This window comes from Tetrao urogallus, assembly GCF_951394365.1.
Source record: "Tetrao urogallus genome assembly, chromosome: 3".
Taxonomy (NCBI): Eukaryota; Metazoa; Chordata; class Aves; order Galliformes; family Phasianidae; genus Tetrao; species Tetrao urogallus.
In genome coordinates this window covers 49,428,578-49,455,452 of record NC_136815.1, presented here as the reverse complement: position 1 = coordinate 49,455,452, position 26,875 = coordinate 49,428,578, and the positions used below count along the sequence as shown (strand labels likewise).

Below are 26,875 nucleotides of genomic sequence, written 5' to 3'. Positions count from 1 at the left end.
TCAACAGCAACGGACATGTGGCCTTGGAGGAGGCAGTTCTGGTGGGATTTCTGGCTCTGGTTGCAGGGACAGGATACTGTTGGACAACTCATTTCTTATAACATCCAGTGGCATCTTAAAGAAAAGAAAACATCGCCTGTAAACAATCATCTGCACAGAACTCAGCACAATGAGATAGTTTCAAGAGGTCACTATCAGCCAAAGCCTCCACACCTAAGGATTTTCAGATCTTATTAATTATCGATCTACATTCAAGCAAGTTGTGCTAACAACGTATTTTCCAATGAAGTCAGGAAACGCGGTCAAAATAAGCCTCACTTTCAAAACGTGACAAAATACAAAAGAACTGCCTGCAAACAAAAGCAGGCAAGTGTATAGTCAGCTGCTGATATGAAGTTATAAGAAACAGGAATCATAGCAAATAGAAGCAGATGTCTACCAAGCTAGACAGCAATTCACTGACGCAGGCAGTAGACTGCAAACTACATCATGCCCCCTACATATCAACTTCACCTGACTGCGTGCACTTACCCCTCCATGTCCTCCTGACAAACACAATCAGAGATTCAGTATTAAGCATGAACCACTTATGTGGGCAGAAACTATCACCTCAATATTTTACCTTTTTCAGAATGTCATCAACAAGCTTTAGAAATATTTCATCCACATTAAAATTGTCCTTGGCACTTGCTTCGCAGAACCGCATCCCAGTTATTTGCTGTGCAAACTGATGGAAGAAAAAGTAAAATAACTACAAAAACAACAAATATACATTCCTCATTAAACCTTTAATAAGCTTCCCTGAAATCTGTGACTGATCTCTTATGCAATTAATTACTCTGAATCTCTAAGGTACAGCAAACATTGTCAGATACAGCTAATTTTCACTTAGACTTGGTTTAATGGAGAAGCGTTCTGCACTTTTTTAGACCTAAGTTTGAAAAATTAATATCCTCAGTTGACAAGGATTAGTCAGATTGCCAACGAGTAGGAACTTTTCAGAAGAAAAATATTTGTATTTGTCCTGATCAAGAGGGTACATTCTCCTTTCATTTTCCTTACTACTTTTGTGATCAAGAAAAACACGAAAATCCAACAACCGTGAAAGCAAAGTTGAGTTAAGAAATCAAGCAGGACTCTTGCCAATCCTAAGGTAGTACTGAAAGGCCAATATCTGGAAGAAGGATCACAAACACGTCCTAAATGGACATCTCTCTATGACTCAAGTCTTTACTGTATCTCTTTTCATAGTTTACATGCCAAAAAGAGGGATTCACTACACTACTGTGTACTGGGGGGTTGTATAAACAGAAGCAAGCAAACTATGAATTTTGACAAAACATTCCCATTCTCAGTATGCTCCCGAGGTCCAACAGTATGACTAAGAATAGCCATGGACTCTCAACAGCAATGTCACAGCACTTTTGCTTCCATCTGTAACTTAGAATTTATTTATACCTGTTCTTACCTTCTCTCCCTGCTGTCGAGTGATCTCTCGATCAACTTCACAGTCCAGTTTATTTCCAACTAATAGAAGCTCTGCATCTTCTGAAGCATACTGCAAGTAAAATATTTTAATAAACTAAACAAAAAAAAAAAAGTGAGGCTTCATACAATATTAAAAACAAAAAGTAAATTCCTTTACTGAATAATGAAACACATCTACACAGTTTAACACGTTAATGTTCTTCCCAAACATTATTTTAAGAATTTTCAACTTAAATTTTTAAATATTATTTTAAAAACTTTATTAAGAACCAGTTGTTCCAGTTCACCTAGGAGTGAACAAAATGACTTATTTCACAGACCAAAATTTCTTCTTTCCCCAGTGCACAGGCAAATGCATAATGTTACAGATTTCCACTGGCACTTCTAACTAGTTCAGTCAAAGGAAGCAGGAATGGACAATTATTTTGCAACAGAACACGTAAATGTTAAATTCGTGCTAACAGAACCCCATGCAAACCAGCAGTTCCAGTTTAATAACCCTGTAATTATGCTGTTAAAAGCACACAATACTTAGTCCTTTTGAGAAAGAATTTATTCTCCCCCCCCCCCCCCAAAAGAAAAACAAAGCAAAAAAAAAAAAAAGCCACCAAAACCCCCCCCAAAAACTTAAGAGAGCCTACCTTATCAATCATTTTCATCCATTTTGGTAAATCATCAAATGTTTCCTTCTTGGTTATATCATACACCAAAATAATTCCCTTGGCACTTCTGTAATAAGCTGAGGTAATGCTGTTGAATCTCTCCTGACCTGCTGTGTCCCTAAGAAGCAGCAGCAAACATTGGCACAAATGTTTCATGGATTCACAAAGTATACAATAAGTTTGTTTCTATCTTAATAAAGACAGCCTCCCACACTTATTAGATACTTTACATTGAAAATTGAATGTCCGTGTGTATGTCAGGAAAAAAAAACAATGGAACACTACTTTCAATTACAAAAGTTTTCATATCAGAACGACTTAGCCCATACTAACTTCACCAAGAAAGGCCACCAAATAGGTCTACATGTAGCTGAAAATGAAGCTGTTCAATGGAAATGTACCAGCAGATAAAGCTGGTTTTGTGGTGTATGGTTGTTTCTTTTTTAAACAGCCCTGAAAAAAAGAAATAAAAGAAAAAGAAATGGATACATGCTTAGCAAACTAAAACAGCTGGACATCCAACAATAAAATGAGCAATACACTGATTATTATGATTTGAACTTTCAGAGTCTTTTTGGATCAACCACAGAAATTCAGCTATAGTTTTTAAGACTAATGCAGAGTCTACTGGCAGAATTCACTTCTAAAGAAGTGATTCCTAAATTAAGTAAACAACCCCTACATAGAACAGCTTTTGAAAGTAGATTATTGCCTTTCATATTTACGTCTACTAATCTGAGGTGGTCAAATAGCATTCCTATCCTCACGTTCAATGTTGCAGGCATTTCTATCACAGTGCATTTACACTGGAGATTACTTTCAAGCAATGTCAACTGTATGCCTATACTAGCTATAGTTGATATTCCAAAGCAGATAAGACAAAGTTATTTTTTACTGAGTCTTGTCACGGAAGATTTTTGGCAGTTATACTAATACAACAGCTGGTGTATACCCTAAGTCTTAAAATGTGACTGGTATCAAAAGCAAATATTATGTTATATGGCACTTCGAAGTAAACCAAAAGATAAGTCAAAAGACCAAATAAAATTCAAAGTGCATGGGAAAAAATGTGCGCCCATGCATATGGACCCTAAAACTCAAAAGGAACTCTATTCAACAGTCACATTTTAGACAAAAGGATAAGAATGAACTTGGGAATGAGATTAACAATGGAGAACTGAAACACTTGTTACCAAAAAGAAAAAAAAATGTTATGTTCACAAAATGCCACATTGATTGTCCTGAAGAATCCTTTTTAAGGTTTATGCACAACAAGTAGCAGAATAAACTACAACAAACCTATCGTGCTCTTCACAAAATCTTTAAGGATCTAAACTAAGCAGGCTTTAAAGTAAAGTACTTTCTCCTGAAATAGCCACAAACGTACTTGATAGCAACAAATTTTTGGTAGGTGATTTCACAAAGTAAACACTGTCTCCTAGAAAAAGATGTGAGATCTCTATTTCATAACCTGTGGAAAAATACTGACTAACACTTCACTAAGCCAGCAGCATCATGATATGGAACTTGGGATAGGGAGGTGGAAGAAAACAAATTCCTACTGCATACATTTTTATTTTTATTCATATCCCATTCTCTACTCAAAACTTCAGAACTGGATTTGCACAAACCCTTGGGACCCTACTGAAGGTGCAACAGGTAGACTGTTTCAATGAGATCAAGCTCTAGAAGTATTTCAGACTGTTTTAGATGGTCAATTGGTCGCTTTCTTATCATGAATGAAATGTTTTTTTAATTAAAGCAATACAAGTTCTGGCAGCTGAAGTCACATATGTAAGTATTACTTAAAAGATGCAATTCATTTGCTCTTCCCTTACTTTTTTTTGGTGATGGTTTGGTTTTGTCAGAACATTTGGAAATTCATTCCATAAAAAATTTAAAAATTCCAGTATGAACCGTTGATTTTCCACATATGGATAGCATTGCTTCAGTGGTTAGAACAGGCTTCTCAAAATTATAACCACGTAGAGCGGCCTGCTGCTGATCCAGCCTACCGACCAAGTGCATTAGGGATGGGATCTCTTTAGCTCTATCACTGCACAGACACAACCAGATGGCAGTTGGCAGGGCATACCCCATATATGGAAGAATGCATCAATTCGAGTTGTGGTCTGACTGATGAAAACCACTGCTTTTTTTGCCAGTCAGTCTTCCCTCTCTTCTCTGTGCCTGTATCAGAGCAGAGAGAGGAGCCATTTCAGAGCTAACTGTGCCTACAGGTCGATGTTAAGGGCTTTTAGCAATTCCATCACAAAGGGGCCCCTTCTGAAGCACCAGATCACACAGTTCAAACGTTAGGAAAATACACAGGGGAAATAAACACACTAACATCCAACTATTCTCTCTGAAGAGACCAACCAACACATGAGGTACACTTATGTGTAAGCACTGGAGTCAACATTACACTCAGCCACTACAGCTTCTTCCGGCCCCGCATTTCCCCAAGCCTGCTAAGTGCATTATCACCCAGTCTATCTGGCATTATCAACCTCTCCTCACCTCACAACAACCTCGGGTTCTTAAAATACCCTCAGGTCCTGCACTCCTCTTTGTGTAGATCATTCAAAAACCCCACTATATGTTCAATGAACAGATGGCCACCAATTGTCACCTGCCAGTCACTCTAATCATGGTGAATTATGGCTGACTTTCTCTGCCTTGCTTTGATAATCACAAGGTCAGCATGCTTTGTGTAACCAGTGCATCCCCTGCTGCAGGAAATTTAAATGAAACCAGACAAAAGGTTTCTGATTGTAAGCATGATCTGATAATGCCCATTTCCTTCAAAAACTGGAAGAAAATAAGCTGAATTCATGGTCTTTAATATTACAATAACAGTGTATTATCCTTCAAGTAGTAAGGAGGAAATTGGAAAATTATCTCTCAAATAAGCAATAATCAGCAACCTCAAACTAGCTAAATAAGCTGCCACTGAGTATCTAGTTGATCTTACATAGGGAAACTTATCTTGCACAAGGAGCTATGGTCTATTTTTATAAAAATGTGTGGCAAATTCCTCCAGCAGGAAGGAAAAAAATAACAAGCCTAAAGTAGAGCTAATGTTAAAAGCATATCCATCAAAAAATGTCTTCCTTTCATGTGCTGTACTGGAGAAATTAAGTTTGTTACACTATTGTCAACATATTACTCTCCCACAGTGGGAACACTTAAGTGAAGACAGCTCTAGGAAGGACCACTGGAAAGCTGTGCGAGGAGCATTATTTAACTGCACTAACAGTATGCAACTTCATGGATCTCGTGTGCAATGCTAATGCTGCTAGTTCCTTATTTCTCTTGCAAGAATCAACATAAAACTATAAGGCAGTTCAACTTCATTCGAACTCCAGAAGTCCAAACAATTAACTACTACCTCATCAATGATTTTGCATCACTGAGAAAATACAACAGGTGACTTCTTTTTTAAATACTAAAACAAGTTTCCTTTTACTGATTTTTCCAAGAACTTGCTTTAATGGAAAAAGTCCTGCTATTTCCAAATGGTAATTATAAACATTCAGCCTATGTCTCCTTCACCAACTACAATCTGCAATTTCTTGCCTCATTAACAGAAACTAGACATCACTCCGAAAATACAGACAAACATTACACCAAACAAATGCAAATTAAAAAACACCACCACCACAACACAGATCCTTTATTCAGGTGTTGACTTGTATTCTCAGACTGTATAATACACATACAGACTCAAAACTGTCATTGGCTCTGAAGTTAAATTCATTTTTTATGAGTCGTAGAGTGAAGTGGCAATAGGGAGGAAATGTATTTTTAAACAGAAATAAAAAATTGAACAATTGAACATTTGCACTTGCTTTGTGCTTTTATGGTACTTGGAGACATTAAAAAAAAATTAAGTCATTTTGGGATTAATTCTACTTGTTAAGCTGAGCTTTCCTTCCCATTAAAACAAAACAAAACAAAAATCAAAGTCATTTGCAATTTTTTATTACGTGAAATAATTTATGTCAGAGGTATTAACATTTCAGAACTACATTCTGTTACATTTCAGGACAGGTAATGCTTTCCTTACATTACTCCCTGTCTCAATTTCCAGCACTACTGCCCATAGAAAACCTCGGGCTGGCAGCATCACAACTTTTAAAGAGAAAGCAGTTCAAACAACTTTCAGAAGCAAATCCCAGATTTTTTTGCCAGGTGTCAGCAGCCTCTTTGGGCAGCCCAAGCAGGGCACCGGGCACAGCAGCAGGGCACCACTGCCTCCAGCAGCTGGGGACCTGCAGACTGGAAGCCTGACCTGGGTGCTTTTTACTTCAGCTAAATGCTGAGATTCCTCAAGTGACAGGGCACAGTCAGATCCCACCGTCCTCCTGATACATTTATGCTCCAAAGCAAGAAAGTGGGATTCCTATCATCTGGTCTGGCTCTGAGACAGCACTAAGGCAGAGATACTCAGATACACTCTGATCATCAGGCTAACCGCTCAGTTACTTTACCCACTGCATAACTGCAACAGACACTACAGAATATATGAGCTTGTTTCAGCCAAGAACTGCGACACAGAAGCTGACCTATTGCGTCTACTACTGCCAGCTCAAGGATCACTGCTACTGCGCTGGGGGGTGAGAGGGTGCGCGGGGAAAATAAATGCTACTGAGCATTCTCAGTGCTGCTCTACTGTGCCATCTTCCAAGGAGCAGGAGGTTGTTTCATGACTAAAAGTCAAGGAAACAGGTTGAAGGTAGCAGTGCTATCCTAACAACGGAAGCCTCTTTGATCCTCAAGCATACAATATCTCACTGCAAAAGCAATACGGAGAAAGTCTGATTTGTATGCTACTCTAATAACAGCAACCAGGTGAGAGATACTTTCAAAAGAAAACATCACTGACTGATACATTCAGTATAGTTCTCTGCTGTTTTTTCATAAATAGAATTGGCAGAGGTCTCTGGAAAACACTGCTGGCAGAGCAGTCAGCAAAGACAGAAGTCAAGTCTCCACTGAAAGCCCAGTCTGGTATTGAAAAAAACAGAAACAAATGAACAACCATTCTTGTTTGATTTCTGAAGTAGAATTACCAAAGACTGAAAAAATAACCAAGCTCGGATGCTTCAAAATGCAACCTTAGCCATTTTCAGGAATCAAACACATTTTAGAAATGATTTGTTCCTTTAATTGCTCATTTGTTCAAAATACAGGGTTTTGTAGTAATTACTGTGATCTCTGTAAGACCACCGGGAAGAATGAGGCAATCTTGTCTCAACACCTCCACACAGGTAGAAGTAGGATCAACCACACGACTTAAGTTGGCATTTTAAAACTTTAAGCAGTTAACTTTGTAAATTGCTTTCCTGTTTTCATCTAACAACTGAAGGTACAAAAAGAATAAATAGGCCCAACAACACATACAACAATGCTTCAAAATAAATGAGTGAAAGTGATGGTCATTTAATTGCTTTTCAAAAACTTTACAAGCATGCCATGACAGTTTTCAGTGTAATCCATAAGAACAGCATTTTAACAGCAGTTTTTGAAGAGAGAGTGACACTTGGGAGCTGGATATCGTACTCCTGGTTGTTAACATATCTTCTTCTTTATAATGTGTTTTATTCACCGTTTTAGCATGTCTTTGCACAGGATTATTGGTCACATTTTTTTAGCACTTATCAATTTTTAGTTTAAAAAGTTTCCTATGTCCTACGAGCATATTCTCAATATGTGGAAAATAATGGTTTAAGCGTCTCTTTTCCAGCTAAACATCTCTTAAAAAGTATTTATTCAACATGAAAAAAAGTTGATTGTCAAGCTCAGCATATTTCATAGCAAAATTTTAAGTTAGGCATATGGTAGCATCTCCTTATCAAAAAAACTTCTGTTACCTCTGTCAGCTTCAGCAGACCCTGGCTAGCAACTGCTGGCTCAACTGCCAGCCTTGTGGTCATAGTTTTCCAAGCAGGGACACATGATGGATGAAGACATGCCAATAACATTCAAGTGTTAGGTGACTGATGATACCAAAGATGATGTAGCAGTTAACTCAGAGGGAGGCAAGACAGACACATGGTGTGACAAACAGTTGATGGTGACCTGCCAAGAGGAGTTAGTAAGCTGAATTCACTGCACCCATGCAGTTAAGAATGAGAAATCACCAGATTATCCCAAAAGTGTCTCAGAGTTCAGAGCTCTTTCCCCCCTCTAGAGATTGTTAGCAGCTATATCAGCTTAACTACAATGCCAATTATGCACCAAGCACTGTTAATCAACCAAAGCTAAGCTTCTACATAGTAGTACATAAGATTAATGCATATTAACATAGCTGGTTTATTCTCTCAAAACAATGTTTATGTATTAGACAACTCTGCAAAACAAAGGAGCACATAAACTCAATAAGTCCTAAACAATTCAAATTCTATCATTAGCATGGGGAATCGTTATGAGGAAACATGTATCCTACTCTAGAACAGAAAAGCTTAGCTTAGACATCAAGCTTTCTGCAGCAGAACATTATTTCTAGTTAATGTATACTGTCTTGGTTGTATGAGATCATTTTCTGTCTCAGTGCTGTTGTAGGGGGTATAATTTGCTTAGTCTTGAAAGCACTTCACTTTTAAGTAATTTACCACAGTGTCAAGGAAACAGCACAGTCTATATCAAGTTTCAGAAAACAGTTCAGGAAGTATTTTATGGCTGCCTTATAATTGCTTTTGTAGCAAGTCAGTTTAGAACAGTCCAGAATATAAAAATCTAACTATGTCTATTTAACATGGTCACTTTCTTTTGTTTGTTCAACTCCTATTTCTTGTATGGATGATTTCACACTTCCAGAAAAAAGTCCTTGAGATCTCTGTGATGCATTAATATTTCAGTAATTACACTCATGCACTGCTTCTAACCATCTTTCTCCTCCTTTATCCTCACGAAAACCTAAGAGCTATTTGGTTTTGCTTAAGTCAGGTGGGAATGGAGGAGAGAAACAAAAGTCTAAGAGCTAAACCAGCTTATAACAGTTAATAGTATTAGACAAGCATATTGATTCATGCTATAACACAAAAATTAAAACATACTGCTGGTTGCATATTTGTTTTACTTACCAGATTTGTAATCTAATTTTCTTTCCTCTTAGCTCTACTGTTTTGATTTTAAAATCAACACCTATAAATAAAATACAGTAAACAGAAAAGTAGAAATAAGAAGCAAAAGTAATGAGGGTGTAAATTATTACTATCATTTTTGGATAGTTTTTTTTTTTTTTTTTTTTTTAATAAACTTTTAACAGGGTTGCAACAGGCAAGATCATCACATGGATTTGTCTACAGCTATATAGTTTGTGAGCCACCTGATTTGGTATCATCACAATATAAACTTTCCACTTTGTGCAATAGTTCCAGCAGCAGGTGAACCCAACACAACAGTAAAACAACAGGCATGGTTGGTTGTTTCTCCCTTATTCACATTGACTGTCAAGGACAAGCCTGCTCTACTTTCAACAGCTGCCTCAGAGGCATGAAGCAAACCCCGTCCCTCCACACCAGTCTGTGAAGTGGAGCAGTACACAACTACATCCAAGCCAGATGCTCAGTGTTTGTAAGGTGCCAGAGTGGAAGTGCTGGAATTGCAGTTGGTTTATGCAGTTTGTCAGCACCATCATTCTTCATTCTGGCAAATGTTTATGAGCAAATTGCTTCAATTTTGAACAACTTTAAAAATTCCTTTTATATCCGTATAGTACTTTCAACCATCATCTCCAAATTTCAACCAGAATTTGAATGCAAGCTAAACAGCAAAGATAGACCCACAAAGACCTTGTTATACAAAAAGACTTCAAGTCCATGAAAATAATGCTGGCAATCAACACAGAGACACAGTATGGCCAAACAATATCTAGACACAAAAGAATACCACCTCAAACACAAAAATATTTCAGGGTACAAGTGTACTAGGATATCACAGTACTCATAAATTGTACACTAAAATGAGCAGGTTAACATTTGTATAAATCTTTTTGCTTCACTTCCTCCTTCTGAACACCACCCCTTCCGACAGTACCAAATCAAAAAAGCAGGGAAATAAAAAGACAAGAGAACATCATTCAGACTGGCACACTTACACCCACACAGAAGTGCAGAAGCATGCTGTGTTGGAAAGACTTGCCTTTTCACATACAAGTGAATATCAAGGATAGATACAAAAGTGAACACAAAGAGAAGATTTACATTTCCTCTCACAACAACTAACCATTTCCCTAATGTCTGTCATTGGTAAAAACCTTGCAATATTCTTAGAATCTATACCAGACTGCTGTATCTATAGAAGGAACTGAATTTGCCCCTTACATCATCTGCACCAAAGTCTCATGGAACCAAAAGTACATTTCACACTGGAAATCTAGTCTAAATATGTGGAAGAATCATTGACCTTCACTCCCCTCGACAAAAATGCCTTCAAACCAACGGCTCACAGTAGTGCACTGCATAGTGATAAAAGTGTTGGTTATCACTACAACAATCCTGCTTCTCCAGGTCCCAGTCACACCTCAGTAGGGTTCACGGGCAATACAGCAACCAAGGCAACACACGTTGCAGTCTATAATTTTAACAGCAATTTTAAAGTATTCATATGCAAATTGAGAAAAAGTGTAAGAATTATTAAAGTTTCAGAACATCTATTCATTGTAGTTTTAAGAAATACCTTTAGCACTTTTGAAAAAACAGTATCTCTGTTGTTGGTGTAAAAGTCAAAGAAAGTGAAACGGACATGCTATTGTTCTACTATCCAAAATGTGGGAAATAACAGTTCTTGTCATTACTACGTCATTAATGTTTTAATGGTTGCTTTAAAACACCAACTGTATCTACTGCTAAATGCCTTTTCTCCAAATAATTACATTTGAAGTATAACATACACTTGCCTTAATGGTCATAATTTGTATACAACACAATAGCAACTTTATTCACAAAGGAGATCATCAATATCAATATAGTTTCAAATCTCTGCCTTCCTTAGTTTCAATATAATTGCCCCACCACCTCAAGTTCCCAGTCCTACTACTGTATGAATACAACACGCTATATCATTCATTACTCATCTGAGAACTCAGGTTTAAAAAAGAAAAAGAAAAAGAAAATCTACCTTGTCCCTCTCACTGAAATATTAATAGAATACATTATGTATGGTGCTGGCACAGGTGGCACGCTGGCTTTGGTTGACCACTGCGCTTGCGGAGGAGCTTGACCTGAGTATGAAGCCAGAGAGAATGCAGCTTCTGCTAAAGAAGTTGTCCTGCTGTCACACAAAAACAAGTCTACATCACCTCTGACCCAAAGCCGTGCATTGCAAACCACATGGGAATTTCATGCAAATTTCACCAAGTCCATTAGCAAAACCTTTTAGTTTTTAAGGAAGGGATTTACATACTGTCATCTCAGAAAACCAAGGAACAAAAAAGTAGGTGTGTTTTATTTTAAATACAAATAATGCACTACAGAGAAAATCCAATTGCTATAATACAGGAAATTTTCAGCTCAGGACTTCTTGTGAACACGAGGCAGACCATATGTTAATGAAATCAAGTGGAAAAATGCCTACAAATTTAAAAGGATTGTTTCAGAATAAATACTACGTCCCTATTATTCTTGGAATCGCAGAATCATTAAGGTTGGAAAAGACCGCTAAGACCATCCAGTCCAGCCATCAGCCATCCCCAACATACCCCCAAACCATGTCCTTCAGTGCCACATCCATATGGTTCTTCAACACCTCCAGGGTCGGTGACCCCTCCCACCCACCTCTCTGAGCAGCCTGCGCCACTGCCCACCGCTCCTTCTGACAGGATTTTTTTCCTAATATCCAACCTTCTTATTCCAAAGGCAAATTGTTCTGTTAATAATCTTAAAGTCACAGCCTGAAACATTTATTTGCTGTTATACTTTGCAATAAACTATGCAAAACAGTAAGTTTTGGAGAGGTGGATTGTTCTGTAAAACACTTTGAATCACCTAACACTTCAATCAGATAGCTTGCCAGAGCTAAAAGGTTGCTCAACCAATTTTTATAATTAGTAATGCTCTGCAAGCAACAGCACAATTCCAAAAGTTTAGTGTCTGCCAACAGTGGAGGAAAAATACTGGCAACTGTTCTCTTGCAAACGAAGAAACAAATTCCAAAGCCTGTCAGGTTTCATTACTGTGTATCACCACTGACCAGTCAAAGGTTATACTTTGATTTTACATACAAATTAGTAAACCAACATTTCTTTTCCACTTCAATTTCAAACGCCACCCTAAGAAAAAGTTGAATGAAATAAATAGCCTGACTAAAGTCAACAAACCAAGTTTTGCCATCCATATAATTTCTCCAGGTAGTAAAAACATGAGGAAAGCCTATCAAGAAGTCTCAGGAAGCCAATTAGGAAGCAAATGCTTCCAACTACCGCAGATAACAAATACTTGTTAGTCACACATGACAAGAGGTAGACAAGTGGATCTATCCATTCACGTAAACTGAGCATAAAGAGCAGTCTTATGTGTTCTTATAGCTATAGTTGCAGAACACTTGATTTGGACCAACTGCTGGAGTCTCCCATTCCAACTCCAAGTTTAACAAACGTGGGCATTTGTTCCATTTGTGTTCAGTCCTGCCAGAGGCTGCTGCAGTCTCGAAGCTGTGTGCTGTTCAGTGCTGTGCCTGAACACGATCAGTGACAGACAGGCCTGGCGTAACACCCTACCAGCACAGCCATACAGCACATAGCCCAGCGATGGCAGACAGTCCCTGCAAAGATGTCAGCAACAGTCAATACAAAGCCACCCAGGCACCTTCTGTCCCTAATTACACAAACAGCATCCAGTATGTGGCTTTATTCATTCACAGTTCAATAAAACCGAGGAATCAATAATCGCTGTTGACAACTGCATTAAATCTGAACAACACACCTTATAAAAATAAAGGATTGTAAAAGGCTCTCTCCAATGGCAAACCGAGGCTGATTTTCACATTAAATAGTTTGCATTTAAACAACTACTACGATTTTATTGACAGCAAGTCATCAAGTGCACCCAGCAGAGCCAGCAGGTACACGTTTATGGTTACTCTCAAGTGTTGCGTCCTTTGCCAGGACACAGCAACAGGAGGGGAACCAGAAGGCTGGCCACCACCTTCCCTCCCTCCATGGTAATCTTACACATACCACTGGCAAGCCATGCATTCAGTTCTTCCACTATGACTACATTCAGGGCACATGTGAATCCTGGCAGTCTCCTCTGCTTGAATTAAAACTGCTCAATTTGGATGTCAGATTCCGCCACAATTGTTTTTTCTCTGGCACAACCTTTCTCAGGAATTCTAACACATATCCCACACGTCTTTAACAGTTAATTAAAAAAAAGCACAAAAACATAGATCCCAAACTCAACTTTGAGTTTATGATTTGGTATCTATGAAGCATTTCAAAATACCCTGATAGAGCTTGCTCTACTACCAAACTGCAGGTAAGCTTGTTCCCCCACCCCTAGCTGGAGGGATGTTGAGCAAGGCATTAAGTACAGCAGCAATTATATGGCACGCTGAAGATAATATTATTAATTCAGTACTTCTATAAGTTCTACAAAGCACACTGCTTTTGTTGTGAAAGCGCGAGAGCTTTAGATTAAAAATATACTTCACGCAAACAAGAGCACCTACTTCAACGTGTACTCAACTGAAACAATAGTTTTCCAGGAAAAATAAAGGGCTACTGGACTACAAGGCAATTAGAGAGGTTTGTTTCCTTTATTTTTAAGAAGTCTATACAACAAACAGCTAAGCAAGCTGTCTGCACTCCTTTCCAAAACAAACAGCCCTAAAAGAAAGGGAACAGGCACTCAAAATAGAAGTGCACTAATGAAGTTCTAGATAAGGGCAAGTCAGCGTGAGCGACGTAACTTGTCACTGCACTAACCTGGAGGCTGTTCCAGACTGAAAACAAATCCAGTGCAAATGAAGTGTAGCCCAAAATAGATTATAATATATAAACTATTTCTCACTCCTATTTGCAGGAAGAAATGTACTAAAGCATATACTGAAATACATACAACTGTGTCTGTTTTCTTTCTGTAAAACAATTTGTCTAGAAACAAAATGCATTGGGAGGAAGCTTCCTACTCCTCATTCTGCATCATTGCTTTCAATTTTTTTCCTCCCCTAAGTGGCAGAAAAAGGAAGTGGAAGCTGTTTTGTTCATAAGGAGTGACCTTAAGAGGCCAAGACTTCCCAATTACAAAGTTCAGGCAGGAGCTGGGAAAACAAATACAAATAGAGCACACAGAACCCCTACAGCTAAAATCAATTCCAATAGATTGAATTTTCAGAGGCCTATTAGCTATTCCCAGCAAAGCAATGCAATCAGTGAAAAATAATCAGACTGTATTTGAAGAGACACAGTTTAAAAATTCAGAGTTTGCATACTAATTGATCATTAGAATGGACTTAAAATTCAAAGGCTGGGACCATTTGTTTACTTTGGACATCAACAGCATTACAGAGAAGTTTTCTTCCTTCCGCAACAGTTGATGACTGTGTTTCTAGAGGTAAGATCCAGCTCTGCTACCAGCTTGCACAGCATCTGCTATAAGACAGTCCTCATCTGTAACTAAATATTGATTACAATACGGGAATTAATAGAAACGACAGTAATACAGAACTGCTGAAGTCAAGGAAAAGATGCACACTGGCTTTGCTATCAATCTCTACCATTTATGTGTGGGGAAAAAATATACAAAGAAGAGTATAGTACACGGGCCTGGAGGTAGAATAAGGTTACCGAAGTTATTTGAAGGAAAAAGTAAAGCAGCTTTTAATTGAAGTTTCAAGACACACAGGTAATTTTAAGAACCACCAAAGCGGAAATACTTCTTTCAAACCTCACATTATACATGTAGAGATTAAAAAGAGATTTGGAAGCATTACGTGTTAGTCACCTATGAGCCAGTTTGGGGATTATTTTGGGGGCAGGTAAAGCACGTTGCTCACATGGCTCTGAAGTGTAATTCTAGAACAATTAACATGCAGAAACTTGAGACCGCTCGCCTAAAATAAAAGCACACACGTAACTCTGCTGGCAACTGTGCCACAGACCAAAGCAAAACAGACACACCGACATCAGAAAAAAAGAATTGGTTACGTATATGCAGTGGCTAAACTTTAAAGGTACAATCATATGAATTTTTAGAAAGTCAACAGTGATCTTTGAATGCCTGATGCATGCTTAAGAAAGTCTAAGTTATTCAGCATTTCCAAACAATGAAAATGGAGGAAGTTATTTCCTTATAATTTTACCATCTGCGAGAATGAGAAGTCTTTCAGAGAGTTTCAGAGTGAAACCTCTAATCTATTTACAGAGCTGACTTCAAAGCATGGACCAAATTTTTGATAAACAGAACGAGGTGAAAGGCAGAATGGAATGAATAAGATACTCTGGGCCTTCTTGAAGACGAGGCATTTGCAACACTGCCTACCGAACTGACAAACACGGTGGGCTAGTGGTCTACAATGACCTGACCTGAAAGGAAAACTGAATGCCAAAGAAAATTAATGACAGAATCCTACTATTAAGAAGGCAGAAACTATTTCAAAATAAGACTGAACACAGCATTTTGATTCGAGTACCAAGTTTTTCATTCCTTGGATTAGAAGAAATAAATGGTAGAAGTGTTGCTACGCGTTGTTACATAGTTGCAGTCTTAACAAGTGGGAATATTAATCCTCCCTCCTGTTCAAGGGCAGCCAGGTGAACAAGCTTCGCAGAGATTTAAGGTTTTTGCAATGAAGGGCACTCTATGGATTCTCTTCTATTTTACATGTCAGCTAAAAACACAAGCATTCTGCAAAGGGTACATGTCATCAAATGAACATCTATCTAAGTGCACAACTTTCAGAAAGAAATATTGAAGTCCACAACTGAGAATCATATGCCCCCTATTTTTATTTTTTGCTTCTGACACTCTCAGCTGTTCACGGCCCAGACTGAGTTTGACAGCTGCATTCCACTCTCCTTACAAATGAAACTCCACATCTGACACCATTCAAGTGGGCTCTTCATGCTGTCTGTTGGTGTACTTGCATATATTCTCATGCGTGCACTGACAACACACTGTAAGATATTCGGATAGCTCTACTGTCTTGACAGAACCCAAATATTTCCCTCACTCTAGGCTAGCAGTTGGTTTATAAATGAGGAAAACAAAGTCAATTTCAAATTTACGCATCTTCACAAGCTCTTGGCAATTCAAAAATAAAAAGTAAAAACAGCCCTTCCCAAAGCCCTGTTCCCAAACCCTGGCCATTTACAGCATCGCCCCACTACATTTTCCTATACTAAAACACAGATTTGTTACCTTATGAGGGCTCAAATAATTATGCATGGAAAATACTTGCTGACTACACCAAAGCTGTACAATATGCTTAGTTGACAAATACTGAGCCAACAGCTATTGATAGGTTCTTCCAGTTGTGGTCTCCAGTGTCAATTACAAGTGACAACAGTACTAATGGTAAAAGGCAGTCTCCAAAGAGCACAGGCTTCTGCTCAAAGCTGTGTTGCCTGAACTCATGGTTTCAGAACTGACAACAAACAATGCAAGTTCCTACATGCTCCCCAATTATCTCAAGGTTTTGTGTAAGGTCAAACTGCTTTCTAGGCAAAGCTCAGCCTCCTGCTCTACACTGTTTGTACTTCATCAAACTACTGCAGCACGGCATCACCAAAATATTTGTTAAGCTTTATTTGTGCTAATCTACAGTAGTCAAAAAGCCAATAAATAAAAATAAGTACGTATTAATATCTTGAACAAATGAAGACGAGGGCTATTTCTCACATAAATACCTAGTACTGTTGGCCGGAACTTCCTTCCTTCCTTCCTTTTTTTTTTTTAATGTGCAGCAAAGATTTCTCAGTCTGAGTACAGAGCTGATTTTGAGTATAAAGCCAACAGAAGGCTGACTGCTACTTTTATTATGACATGGAAAAGCCAAAGATATTTACTTCCACCCTTTTCTCCTCTCCATCACAAATAAGTTTTTAGTGCCATCTTATGGAAGGCAAAACAAAACTTCACAGAAAAACTGAAATGAGTTACATTTGTCAGAAAGAGTGTAAGACAAATATAATTAGTATTATAGGAAAAGCTTATGGGAATGAAACCTAACATTTATATTGTTAGTCCAAAGACAATGAAGAAAGAGGTTGAATTGTGACAGGAAACCGAAACATAAATACATACATATATGTATATATCTGCATATCACATATACATATTAAAAACAGAAGTTGCCTTATTTAAAGTTGGTCTGATGAAGTTAAATCCAAAGTTTTCACTATTACTATTGCCTATTTGTTGGAAGTTAAGTACTTTACATGCATATTTTAGAAAGAATTAACAGGAAATGGACTACTTGGAAGAAAAAGCTATGGAGCTCTGTAAATCTAGTGAGCTCCCAACACAGGCCAACATTCCATTTCACAGTATATTAAAGCAAAGGGAATCAACGCCAAAGAGCATTTGTGGAGCCAAAGGGATCTTTCCCCACATCACATTTGCTTGCCCACAGGCTACAATTAGTCCAAAAGGGATCACAGTGCTCCCACCCTGATCCACAACAACACATCCCCATTACAAACTCAGCTGAGTAGCTCCACCTATGATTTTCCTTGTAAATCAGGCCTGAAGGAGGCTTTGGCATTTGCTTCAAATGGTGGTGTAGTGTCCCAAGAACAGCTGGCCACGAGCCTGCAGACCCACCTCAGCTCTAGCACTATGGTAGGCAAGGCCTCTTTCCTGGGATGCCTTCATGATGGAAAAAGAGCTGCAGGATGGATGATACTGGGCCTCAGAAATCTTACATAAACCAGCACGTGAAAGACGAGCGGAGGAGCTCAGCTTGAGGTGGAGGAGCAGGAGAGGTGGCTGGCTGAGCAGTGAGTCAGTGCAGGGCTGCCTCTTTGGGTGAGCAGGAACCTCAGGTCCTGAGATGAAAAGCATGAAGGAAGCATAACGCTTCGCTGGCTAGGAAACAATGCTGAGCACATGAGTTTAGTAGATCTGTCACAGAAACAGCAGAAGGACTGGCAATGAACAGACTGAGATACGGATGGGACAGCAGCTGGAGTACAGAGGCTTTTGAAAAATAAAGAGGACTCTTTATTATAATTTTTAAATGTTAATAACTATAATAACATCACTATGGAGATCTGGATACACAGATTTATTTCTTCAGGAATAAGAACTACTTTTGGGATGATATGGCAGGAGGAAAAAGGAAAGCCAAGGACTCCTCCTCTCCTGACCACTTTAAAGCCTTCTCGCAACCACAGCAATGAATATTTGCGCACTACTTTTGGAAAGATCACTCTCATTCATTTGACATACTTATTTTGCTTTGTTAGGAGTCTGAAAAACACCCTAGCAACAGTTCTAATCCTGCTCCTCTGTGAAAAATATAGGTGTGTGGAGGCCACATACAGCATCACAATCAGAAAGCAATTTTTATTTTAAAATAAAATGTATATAAACGTTTGTTGACAAAATTAATTAACGATGCCAACATTACCCTCACATAAGAATCCTACCATCATGGAAAAGGAATTACCTTGATTACCTTGGATTTAACACCGGTGTAAATGAGTAATTTTACGTCACTGTAGCTACAGGGGGAACATTTCTAAAGAAAATGCCCATGTCCAAACCAGTAATAAAAATAAGTTATAACCTAATAATAAGAACAAACATCCAAACCTAGCACATAAAACCATGAACAGCAAAATCTATTTCTTATGTGACACCAGTGTGCAAAAATCAGTAAATATTTGAGTGCACTGAGTATTCTCAGTGCGATGTAAACAGCAGATTAAGGAGACACAATATTCTGTGCAACTTAATGCCCAAAATAAATACATCAAAAGAATTTTAGATCAACAGCACATCGTGTGCAGTTATGAATAATGTGCTGAAATCTGCCAAGCTATTTTTGAACACTTTCAAAGAACTTCAGTGTTTTGAGATGAGACAGAAGACACGTTGGTGTGCTTGTTAAATTCTGTAATAAAATCTGGCAATGTAGTATTTGTAAATTAACATTACAATGCTGAATATTTCTTAATTGAATCCACATCTCTCTGTTTATGTAGAAACACTCTGTGACATCCCACTAATAACCTAAACAGCAGCTGGGGACAAAAGTCAGCCAGGCTCTTGCAATAAGCTTTGGGCATGCAAAGTTTTGGACATTTGCAATTCTTCCACTGTCAGAGAAGACCTCTGAGCAGCCTGTACATTTCCATACAAGAGGTTAAGGTGCCATATGTTGTTCTGTTTGGCCTACACTTTCACAGGTTTATTATAAAAAGAAGGTAGAGGCTGCCAGTATCCACATAAGATAATCATATGCATTCCCAGCTGCATCTCCCTAATATAAGCAGATACAGCAATTTTTAATTGTTGTTGTATTCTTATACCGTCTTTTCAAATTTAATTTCAAGGTATATTAGCTTCATATTGCTTCCTCTGAAATTGCATTAGTCACACTGTTTCAAATCATGTTTCAAAACACTCTTCACTTATAACTCTCAAAAAAAAAAAATCACTTCAGAAAGCAGTTATGTGGGAAGAGTGTATTATTTGAACTGTGCAAACTCTGACCCCTGATCATTTTTGATTGCGGATTATTTTCCTTCTACATAACATGTAAATAGCAGAGGTGCAAGCTCTCAGTCACAACAGTGAGAAGATCTTTCACTTAGCAGCTGAAGGATCTGCGGGAATCTCAACAGCTATCAACTTCAGTCAGAAGACCTTGAAAGAATGCCATTACTGTCAAGTTTCTACATGTATTTTGGCACAAGCTGATTCCCCTATGCTGCTTTATGTTGGCACACTTCATACATCAAACATTACGTAATCCTCTGTCTAGCAGCATACCACCATTTATTTCCTGTCTTTTGTGAAATAAGGAAGCTTTCTGCTTCAGTCACTGCCTTGGTTATCTAGGAAATCAGTGTGCTTGCAAGGCACCAGACTGGAAGTCTGGACTGGGGCCTAGGGCACCTCCTCTTACTTCTCAGGATTCACATCAGGAAACTAACCCTAGCTAAAGGAGAGCAACCCAGCCTGAAAGGAATGCTAAATGTAGGTCATCCCAAAGATGCATGAGTTCAAAGCAACCCAGTCACAGAGAATTTGTAAAGGGACATTTCACTGCCAATTCTACTTCTCTAACTTACTGTATGTTAAATCAAATTGGTCCATCTACAAAAGTCATCAGCATTTCTTCACTACAACAACATATCACTTCAGGATTATGTTTCTGACTTTTTGGAAGTAAAAAAGAAGTTAAGTTACCAACTTAAAAATATCAGCACTAACAGGATGCTCAGAGGAAAAGCCACAGCACTATCAGAGCGGGATTTTTAGAAGATCTGGGGAAAAAATAGGTATAAAAACTCACAAAACACCAACTAAAACAAACAATAGTAACTCTATTGTTCTGTCACTGAAGGATGGGCTTGGAGACTAGCGTCTTAGTTTCCAAAAGACAACACCACCAGATGCTATAGGTTTCTTCACATTTCAAGCTACAACTTAGCTATACATGCTCATTTTACAATGACACAGATTTAACAACCGCTTTGCTGCAGGACCTAAGCATTCAGAACAGGTCTGTAATAACGCACCAGCTCGTTTTTCTCCCCTTATGCATCCACACATCAAAGCACAGCAGGCATTAAGCCACCTCAAAGCACCGCTGACTAACCCATGAACAAGATGCTGCTGTACAAAGCTGGGGAGCAGCCCCCCAGTTTGTCGAACGAGGAGCAAAACACGCTCAGGAGGTGCTCTTCACCAAACATCAGCTTCCTCACATGTAACACTGAGGAGGGTTTCCAGGCAGCAGGGATCTGGTGTTAGTCGGGCTGGGGTGTGGAGCAGCACTTGGAAGTCCCATCAGTGATGTTCAGCACACACCGCAGAACTCTTCAGCTCCTGGAATAATTCTGTACCACCTCAGGCTTCAGCACAACGACCTGTTTTACCAGCCACCCCTAACACTTTAAAAAATATCACAAAATCACAGGGGCTGGAAGGGACCTCTAGAGATCATCGAGTCCAACCCCCCAACAAAACAGACTCTCTACAGCAGGCTGCACAGGCAGGCGTCCAGGTGGGTCCTGAATATCTCTAGAGAAGGAGACTCCACAACCTCCCTGGGCAGCCTGTTCCAGTGCTCCGTCATCCTCACTGTGAAGAAGTTCCTTCGCATGTTGGTGCGGAACTTCCTACGCTCAAGTTTATGGCCGTTTCACTGTTCAAACACATAAGAACGAAAGAGGACACCAAAGCACCCCCCCCCGCCAGACCCGGGTCAAACTATGCCCTCCGCCCCCATCCCGCGGCGCGCTGGGAAGTTGCGCACAAGGGCTGTCCTCACAACTCCAAGCTGTACCACCCGCCCCACGGACAGGCCTCGGGACCCCGGGCACCCGCCGCGCACGGCAGGAGGAATTACAACTCTGCAGTGGATGGCCCGGGCGGCACACGGGGAGGGGGGCCCGGCCGGGCCGCGTTTACACCGCGAGAGCCCGGCAAGGACAACGCGGCGCGGTCGGAGGGCTGCCTTACCCACGGTGGACTTGCAGGCCTCGCAGAAGGTGTCGTCAGTGAAGCGCTCCATCAGGCTGGTCTTGCCCACCCCTCGCGAGCCGATGATGATCACCTGCAGCTTGAAGTCGGCGGGCCGCGGCGGCTGCTTCCTGCGGCGGGCCTGCCCCCCGGACAGAGCCGGCGACCCCCCCGCCGAGCCCGCCCCGAGCTCCAGCCCGCCGCCCCCCGCCCTACGCTGCGCCAGCCCCGAGCCCGGCTCCATCAGCGCCGCATGCGGCGCCGCGCCGGCGCCGCGCTCCCCGCCCGCCTCCGCCGCGCCCCGCGCCGCCGCCCTGCCCGCCGCCGGCGCCCACCGCCGCGAGGCAACGGGAGGAGGGGACCGCGAGGACGAGGCGCGGCCGCCACCCGGCCCGGCCCGACGGGAACGGCGACGGGAACGGGAACTCAGCTAACCAGCGCCGCCGCCACGAGCGGCGCGCCCGGTCCGGGCCTCGCCGCACAGCGCCCTCTACAGCACCGGAGCCGCGGTCCCGCGCCGCAGTGCCAGGGGCGGGCAGTGCCGGTGCCCCGCCCAGCGGGACGGCTTGGGATGGGGACCCGGAGAGGCTGACGTACGTCGCCGAGCGGTGCTTCCAGCCCGCCGTTTTTGAGGGAGTTTCGGCTTCGCCGAGTGTTTGGGTGGCAGAGCTCATAGAGTCACAGAACCATTTCGGTTGGAAGGGACCTCTAAAAGTCACCTAGTCCGACTCCCGCGCAGCGAACAGAGACGCCTACAGCTAGGTCAGGTGCTTAGAGCCCCGTCCGGCCTGACCTTGAGTGTCTCTAGGGATGGGGCATCCCCCACCTTTCTGGGCAACCTGTTCCAGTGCCTCACCACCCTTATTGTAAAAAAGTTCCTTATATCCAATCTAAACCTCCTCTCTTTTAGCTTGAAACTGTTTTCCCTTGTCCCGAGTCTGTCCCCTTCCTTCTTTTTTTGTGGAGGAGTTGGACTAGGTGGCATTTATAGATCCCTTCAACTCCAAGGATTTTACCTGTCTGTGATTCTATGACATTCCTGGTCAGTCACCAGCTGCAGTGTATCCTCATGCTGAGTGCCTGTCTTTGTGCCACCAATCAATGTGTATTCCAGTGCGGGTTTTATTCATCTCTGGCTATTTCCAGGGACAGACTCTACAAGCATGTATAGATTTTTTCCACTAACTAGTTTGTGGCACCAAAACTTTTCCTTCTGCATCTGTTTTTAGCTTTTGCAGTCAGAGATACAGCAATAAATCCTTTTCAAGATCAAATGACAAACTTCAGTCAGAAAAACAAGCACGTGGGCCCTCTGCAGTATTGCAGAAATTCAACTAGTTTACTATTTTTCATTGCAGGATTTTTGTTGTTTGTTTTTGACAGAAAGATGGTCTTCTGAATTTGGTGCTGTATGTCACACATCATTCATTGCTTGGAATGTAATTCCTTATTCAAGGAACTGGATATTCAGTAATACTGGTTTATTATGGAGTTGCTTGCCAGCTTTGGGTGACCTGAGCTGCATTTCAGTATCTGGCTGTGAGAGTCATGCATTCATCCCCATCCTCTTCTCCTCTGCTTACACCAGAAAGCAATCATTAGAGGAAGAATCACTACCAAAAAACATAGAACACAGGTTATTTGTCTGAGTCAAAAATAGATAGTATTTTGGGGTTGGAAAGGACATTTAGGGACTCTGAAGTAAGCTCTATGACAGACTCATCATAGGCAAATTTCTTCAACTTCTTAACTTCTTTTAAGTTTTAAAAATGTATTTGATTTCTGGGGGATAGAGGGGTGGAGAAAGCATATGTGCATCAATTGAGTCATATCTGCACCAGAAGAATGTACCAATATTACTGTACAAATCATGTTTAGTAAAGGTGGACAACTTTTATGGATACCTTGACCTATACTTCCGCTAATTTATATACGTAAGTAAAATATCAACATGGAAAATGAAAACAATCAAAAACTAGTTTGAAAGGCAGAGAAAGAGTCAGAATTTTTATTTCCTCATAATTGGTGAAAAACAATCAATATGCCAGCAGGTAGTGCAGTCTCAGCTGCAATGTTTTCATTACAAATGAGTGTGGTATTGGCTAGCAGAAAAAAACTTGGGGCAAAACTCACAGAATCTGTACACGACATGGTTGAAAGAGAACAAGAGCTCTCAATCTCTTCAAAGGCAAAAGAATAAAACAAAAAAGAAAAGAAAAGAAAAAGAAAGACTAATTTTTTTTTTTTTTTTTTTTTGATAAGTAAATAGGTGGGAAAGAAAAAAAAAAAAGGTTGTTTCAATATATTTTTAGCTGTGTTCCTAGGGCAAATTTCATTCCATCATCCCATTCCTTCTGTACATCCCAGACAGTCTTAGTGCAGCTCGTACACGTTTAGGATTATAAATGTGACAGAACAGTTGCTGCAATCTGATAAGTGGTTTGGAGATGGCTATTTGGAAAGGGTCCAGAGGAGAGCCACAGAGATGATCCAAGGGCTGGAGCCCCTCTCCTATGAAGACAGGGTGAAGGAACTGGGCTTGTTCAGCCTGGAAAAGAGAAGGCTGTGGGGAGACCTCATTGTGGCCTTCCACTGTTTAGAAAGAGTTTATAAACATGAGGGAAATCAACTTTTGACATGGGTAGATAGTGGTAGGACAAGGAGAAATGATTTTAAACTAAAGGAAGGGGGATTTAGATTGGATGTCAGGGGGAAGTGTTTAGTGAGTGAGTGGTGAAGCGCAGGAACACGTTGCCCAGAGAGACTGTGGGTGTCCCATCCCTGAAGGTGTTTAAGGCCAGATTGGATGGGGCTCTAGATAATCTGATCTAGTACTTGATCTAGCAGCTGGTAACCCTGCCTGTGGCAGAGGGGTTGAAACTTGATGATCCTTGAGATCCCTTCCAACCCAAGCCATTCTATGATTCTGTGATTTTGTGTCTGTACAGTTAGTTTCTGCAGTGCATCCTTTAGTGGATCTTCCCTATATGTCATCTGTCATCCTCCAAGCCTAAGCTATTCCTGCTATGTAGTTTTATTGCATGCAGTTTTTTTTGCCTTCCACCGTGTCTTATATGTTTTCAGGTTTAGTCCAGGTTGAATTTATTTTAAAAAAATATGTTTAAAAGTATTCCTTTGGAAAGTAGGAAGAGAATAGTGTTGATTGACTAGAGCAGCCTATGTGGCTGTTAAAACCAGTGTCTCTCAGTGTGAAGGATATTGATAGAATATTGACAGCCTGGTCACCTTTTCAGTGGAAGGAGCTCTTGCAAGTCAGTTAAGTACATCACCACAGTTAATTTATATGTCTCTTTAATCATTCTTTCCCATAGTCTTTTCTGAGATACTTACGTGAACTATGTTACTATTATAATTCACAAATCTTTTCAATACCCATTTAAGTTTTTATTATACCTATGTTATAGATGGGAGACTGAGGCCCTGTTATTTTTGGCTATGTAGTATTTTACAATGATTTGAAAAATTTTAGATGATTATTTGATGTGTTAAGCTTTGAGCCTGTTGCAAACTGGTTGAATATTGCTTTTTTGTAAAGGGTGGCAAAATGTTTTTTAAGACTATGGTAGTCAAAATCATAGAATCATAGAATAGGATTATAGAATAAACCAGTTTGCAAGGGACTTCCAAAGATCGTTATGTTCAACTTCTGGTTCCACACAGGACCACCCAAAAATCAGACCATATGCCTGAGACCATTGTCCAGAGGCTTCTTGAACTCAGCAACTTGGTGCCCCACTTTCTTAGGGAAGCTGTTCCTATGTTAGAGCAGGCCTCTTAGCAAAGAACCTTTTCCTAATAACCAACCTGAACACTGAATGAATACAAGATGGGGGCTTACCTGCAAATAATACCAGAGTGGAGTTCAAAACCAAGATTTCAAATCTTGTAGTGTAGCACATGGGAAAAGTTATGTCAACTCAGGAGAGTAATTCCAGAAACAGTAGTCATGAGTTATCCAGGAGGAATGGGTCAGTACAGAAATATAGCTATTATGTCTCTCCCAGGCAGCCTACAAAGTTTTAAATAGCTTCTTCAGAATCTAAAGCAGAACCCTGATCCTCCCTCCAAAGCAATCTCATAAGTGTTCTGCTGGGGAAGGAAAAACAATGTGTGTTAAAAAACGTGTGCTTTACAGACAATCCTTTCTCAAATGCAAATGAATTCAATGACTTCTATATTGCAAGACTGAATTTTAGCTTCTGTTAACCTCATTGCTCCTTTTTCTATTCTGTAAATTTGTGGAAAGATATCAATGTTCTGTATCTTTTAGCAACTTTTTTTTTCTGGAAAAAAATCAGTTACTTTTTTTTTGCCTGTATTTGGAAAATTCATCAGTATTTCCCTCTTTTTCCAGGATGATCAACTGTGATTCCCATGTGAATGTGAGATATGCTTTCTAAATTATTTTTTATTCTGAGCAGTAAAACCCTTTTTAAATGCATTTGTTTCTCTCTGGACTTAAATTTTTTTACTTGCTGTTTGAGTGAACTTGAAAAACATTTTTCCTAGGCTACCAGAACACATTCTTAGATTTGAAAGGTTAACATTCTTAGTGATACTGCAGTGATACCTATTCCAGTTCCTTAATGTCTTTCCCCCCCTGAAAATTCAATATTAGCATGATTGCATCCATATTGTTCTCATTTTTTTACAAATTCTATACACACATGGGATATTTATCATCCAGTATCAACACGTCAGATTGAGTATGATTAAATCAAAGTAGAAACCAAACAAAAATTATAAGCTGCAAACAGCTCTGCATGGTCTTTATTGTACTATTGATTTTAAGCAGATCTCCTCATTGATTTTGGTGGGGAGTTTGGCTAGAAATCAATAGTATGAGACGGCTGTTGATTGCACCTCAAAATCTGTACGAAGACAATAAAAAGATTTTATGGGAAGGGGGACTTTACTAGCATTAGTGTAAGAGTGGGGTGTGTTCTCATCACTGTCACTTCTGAACGACTTTTCCTTTAACGGATGTTGCATCCTGTGCACACAAGCTGTGTACATGTAGTTCAAACCTTTCTTTATGCATGAGTAAACAGGCAACACCAT

At 40.0% G+C, this 26,875-nt stretch overlaps 1 protein-coding gene across 1 annotated transcript; it reads right to left on the bottom strand.

The window, feature by feature from the left end:
- On the bottom strand, window positions 1-22,037 carry RAB12 (RAB12, member RAS oncogene family; the record flags this gene model as incomplete). Its single annotated transcript, XM_079533044.1, has 6 exons — window positions 1-114; window positions 623-727; window positions 1,469-1,558; window positions 2,130-2,268; window positions 9,239-9,299; window positions 21,794-22,037. The coding sequence occupies 6 exons, from the start codon at window positions 22,035-22,037 to the stop codon at window positions 1-3; spliced, it is 753 nt and encodes a 250-aa protein (XP_079389170.1).
- Between the last annotated feature and the right edge of the window lie 4,838 nt (window positions 22,038-26,875).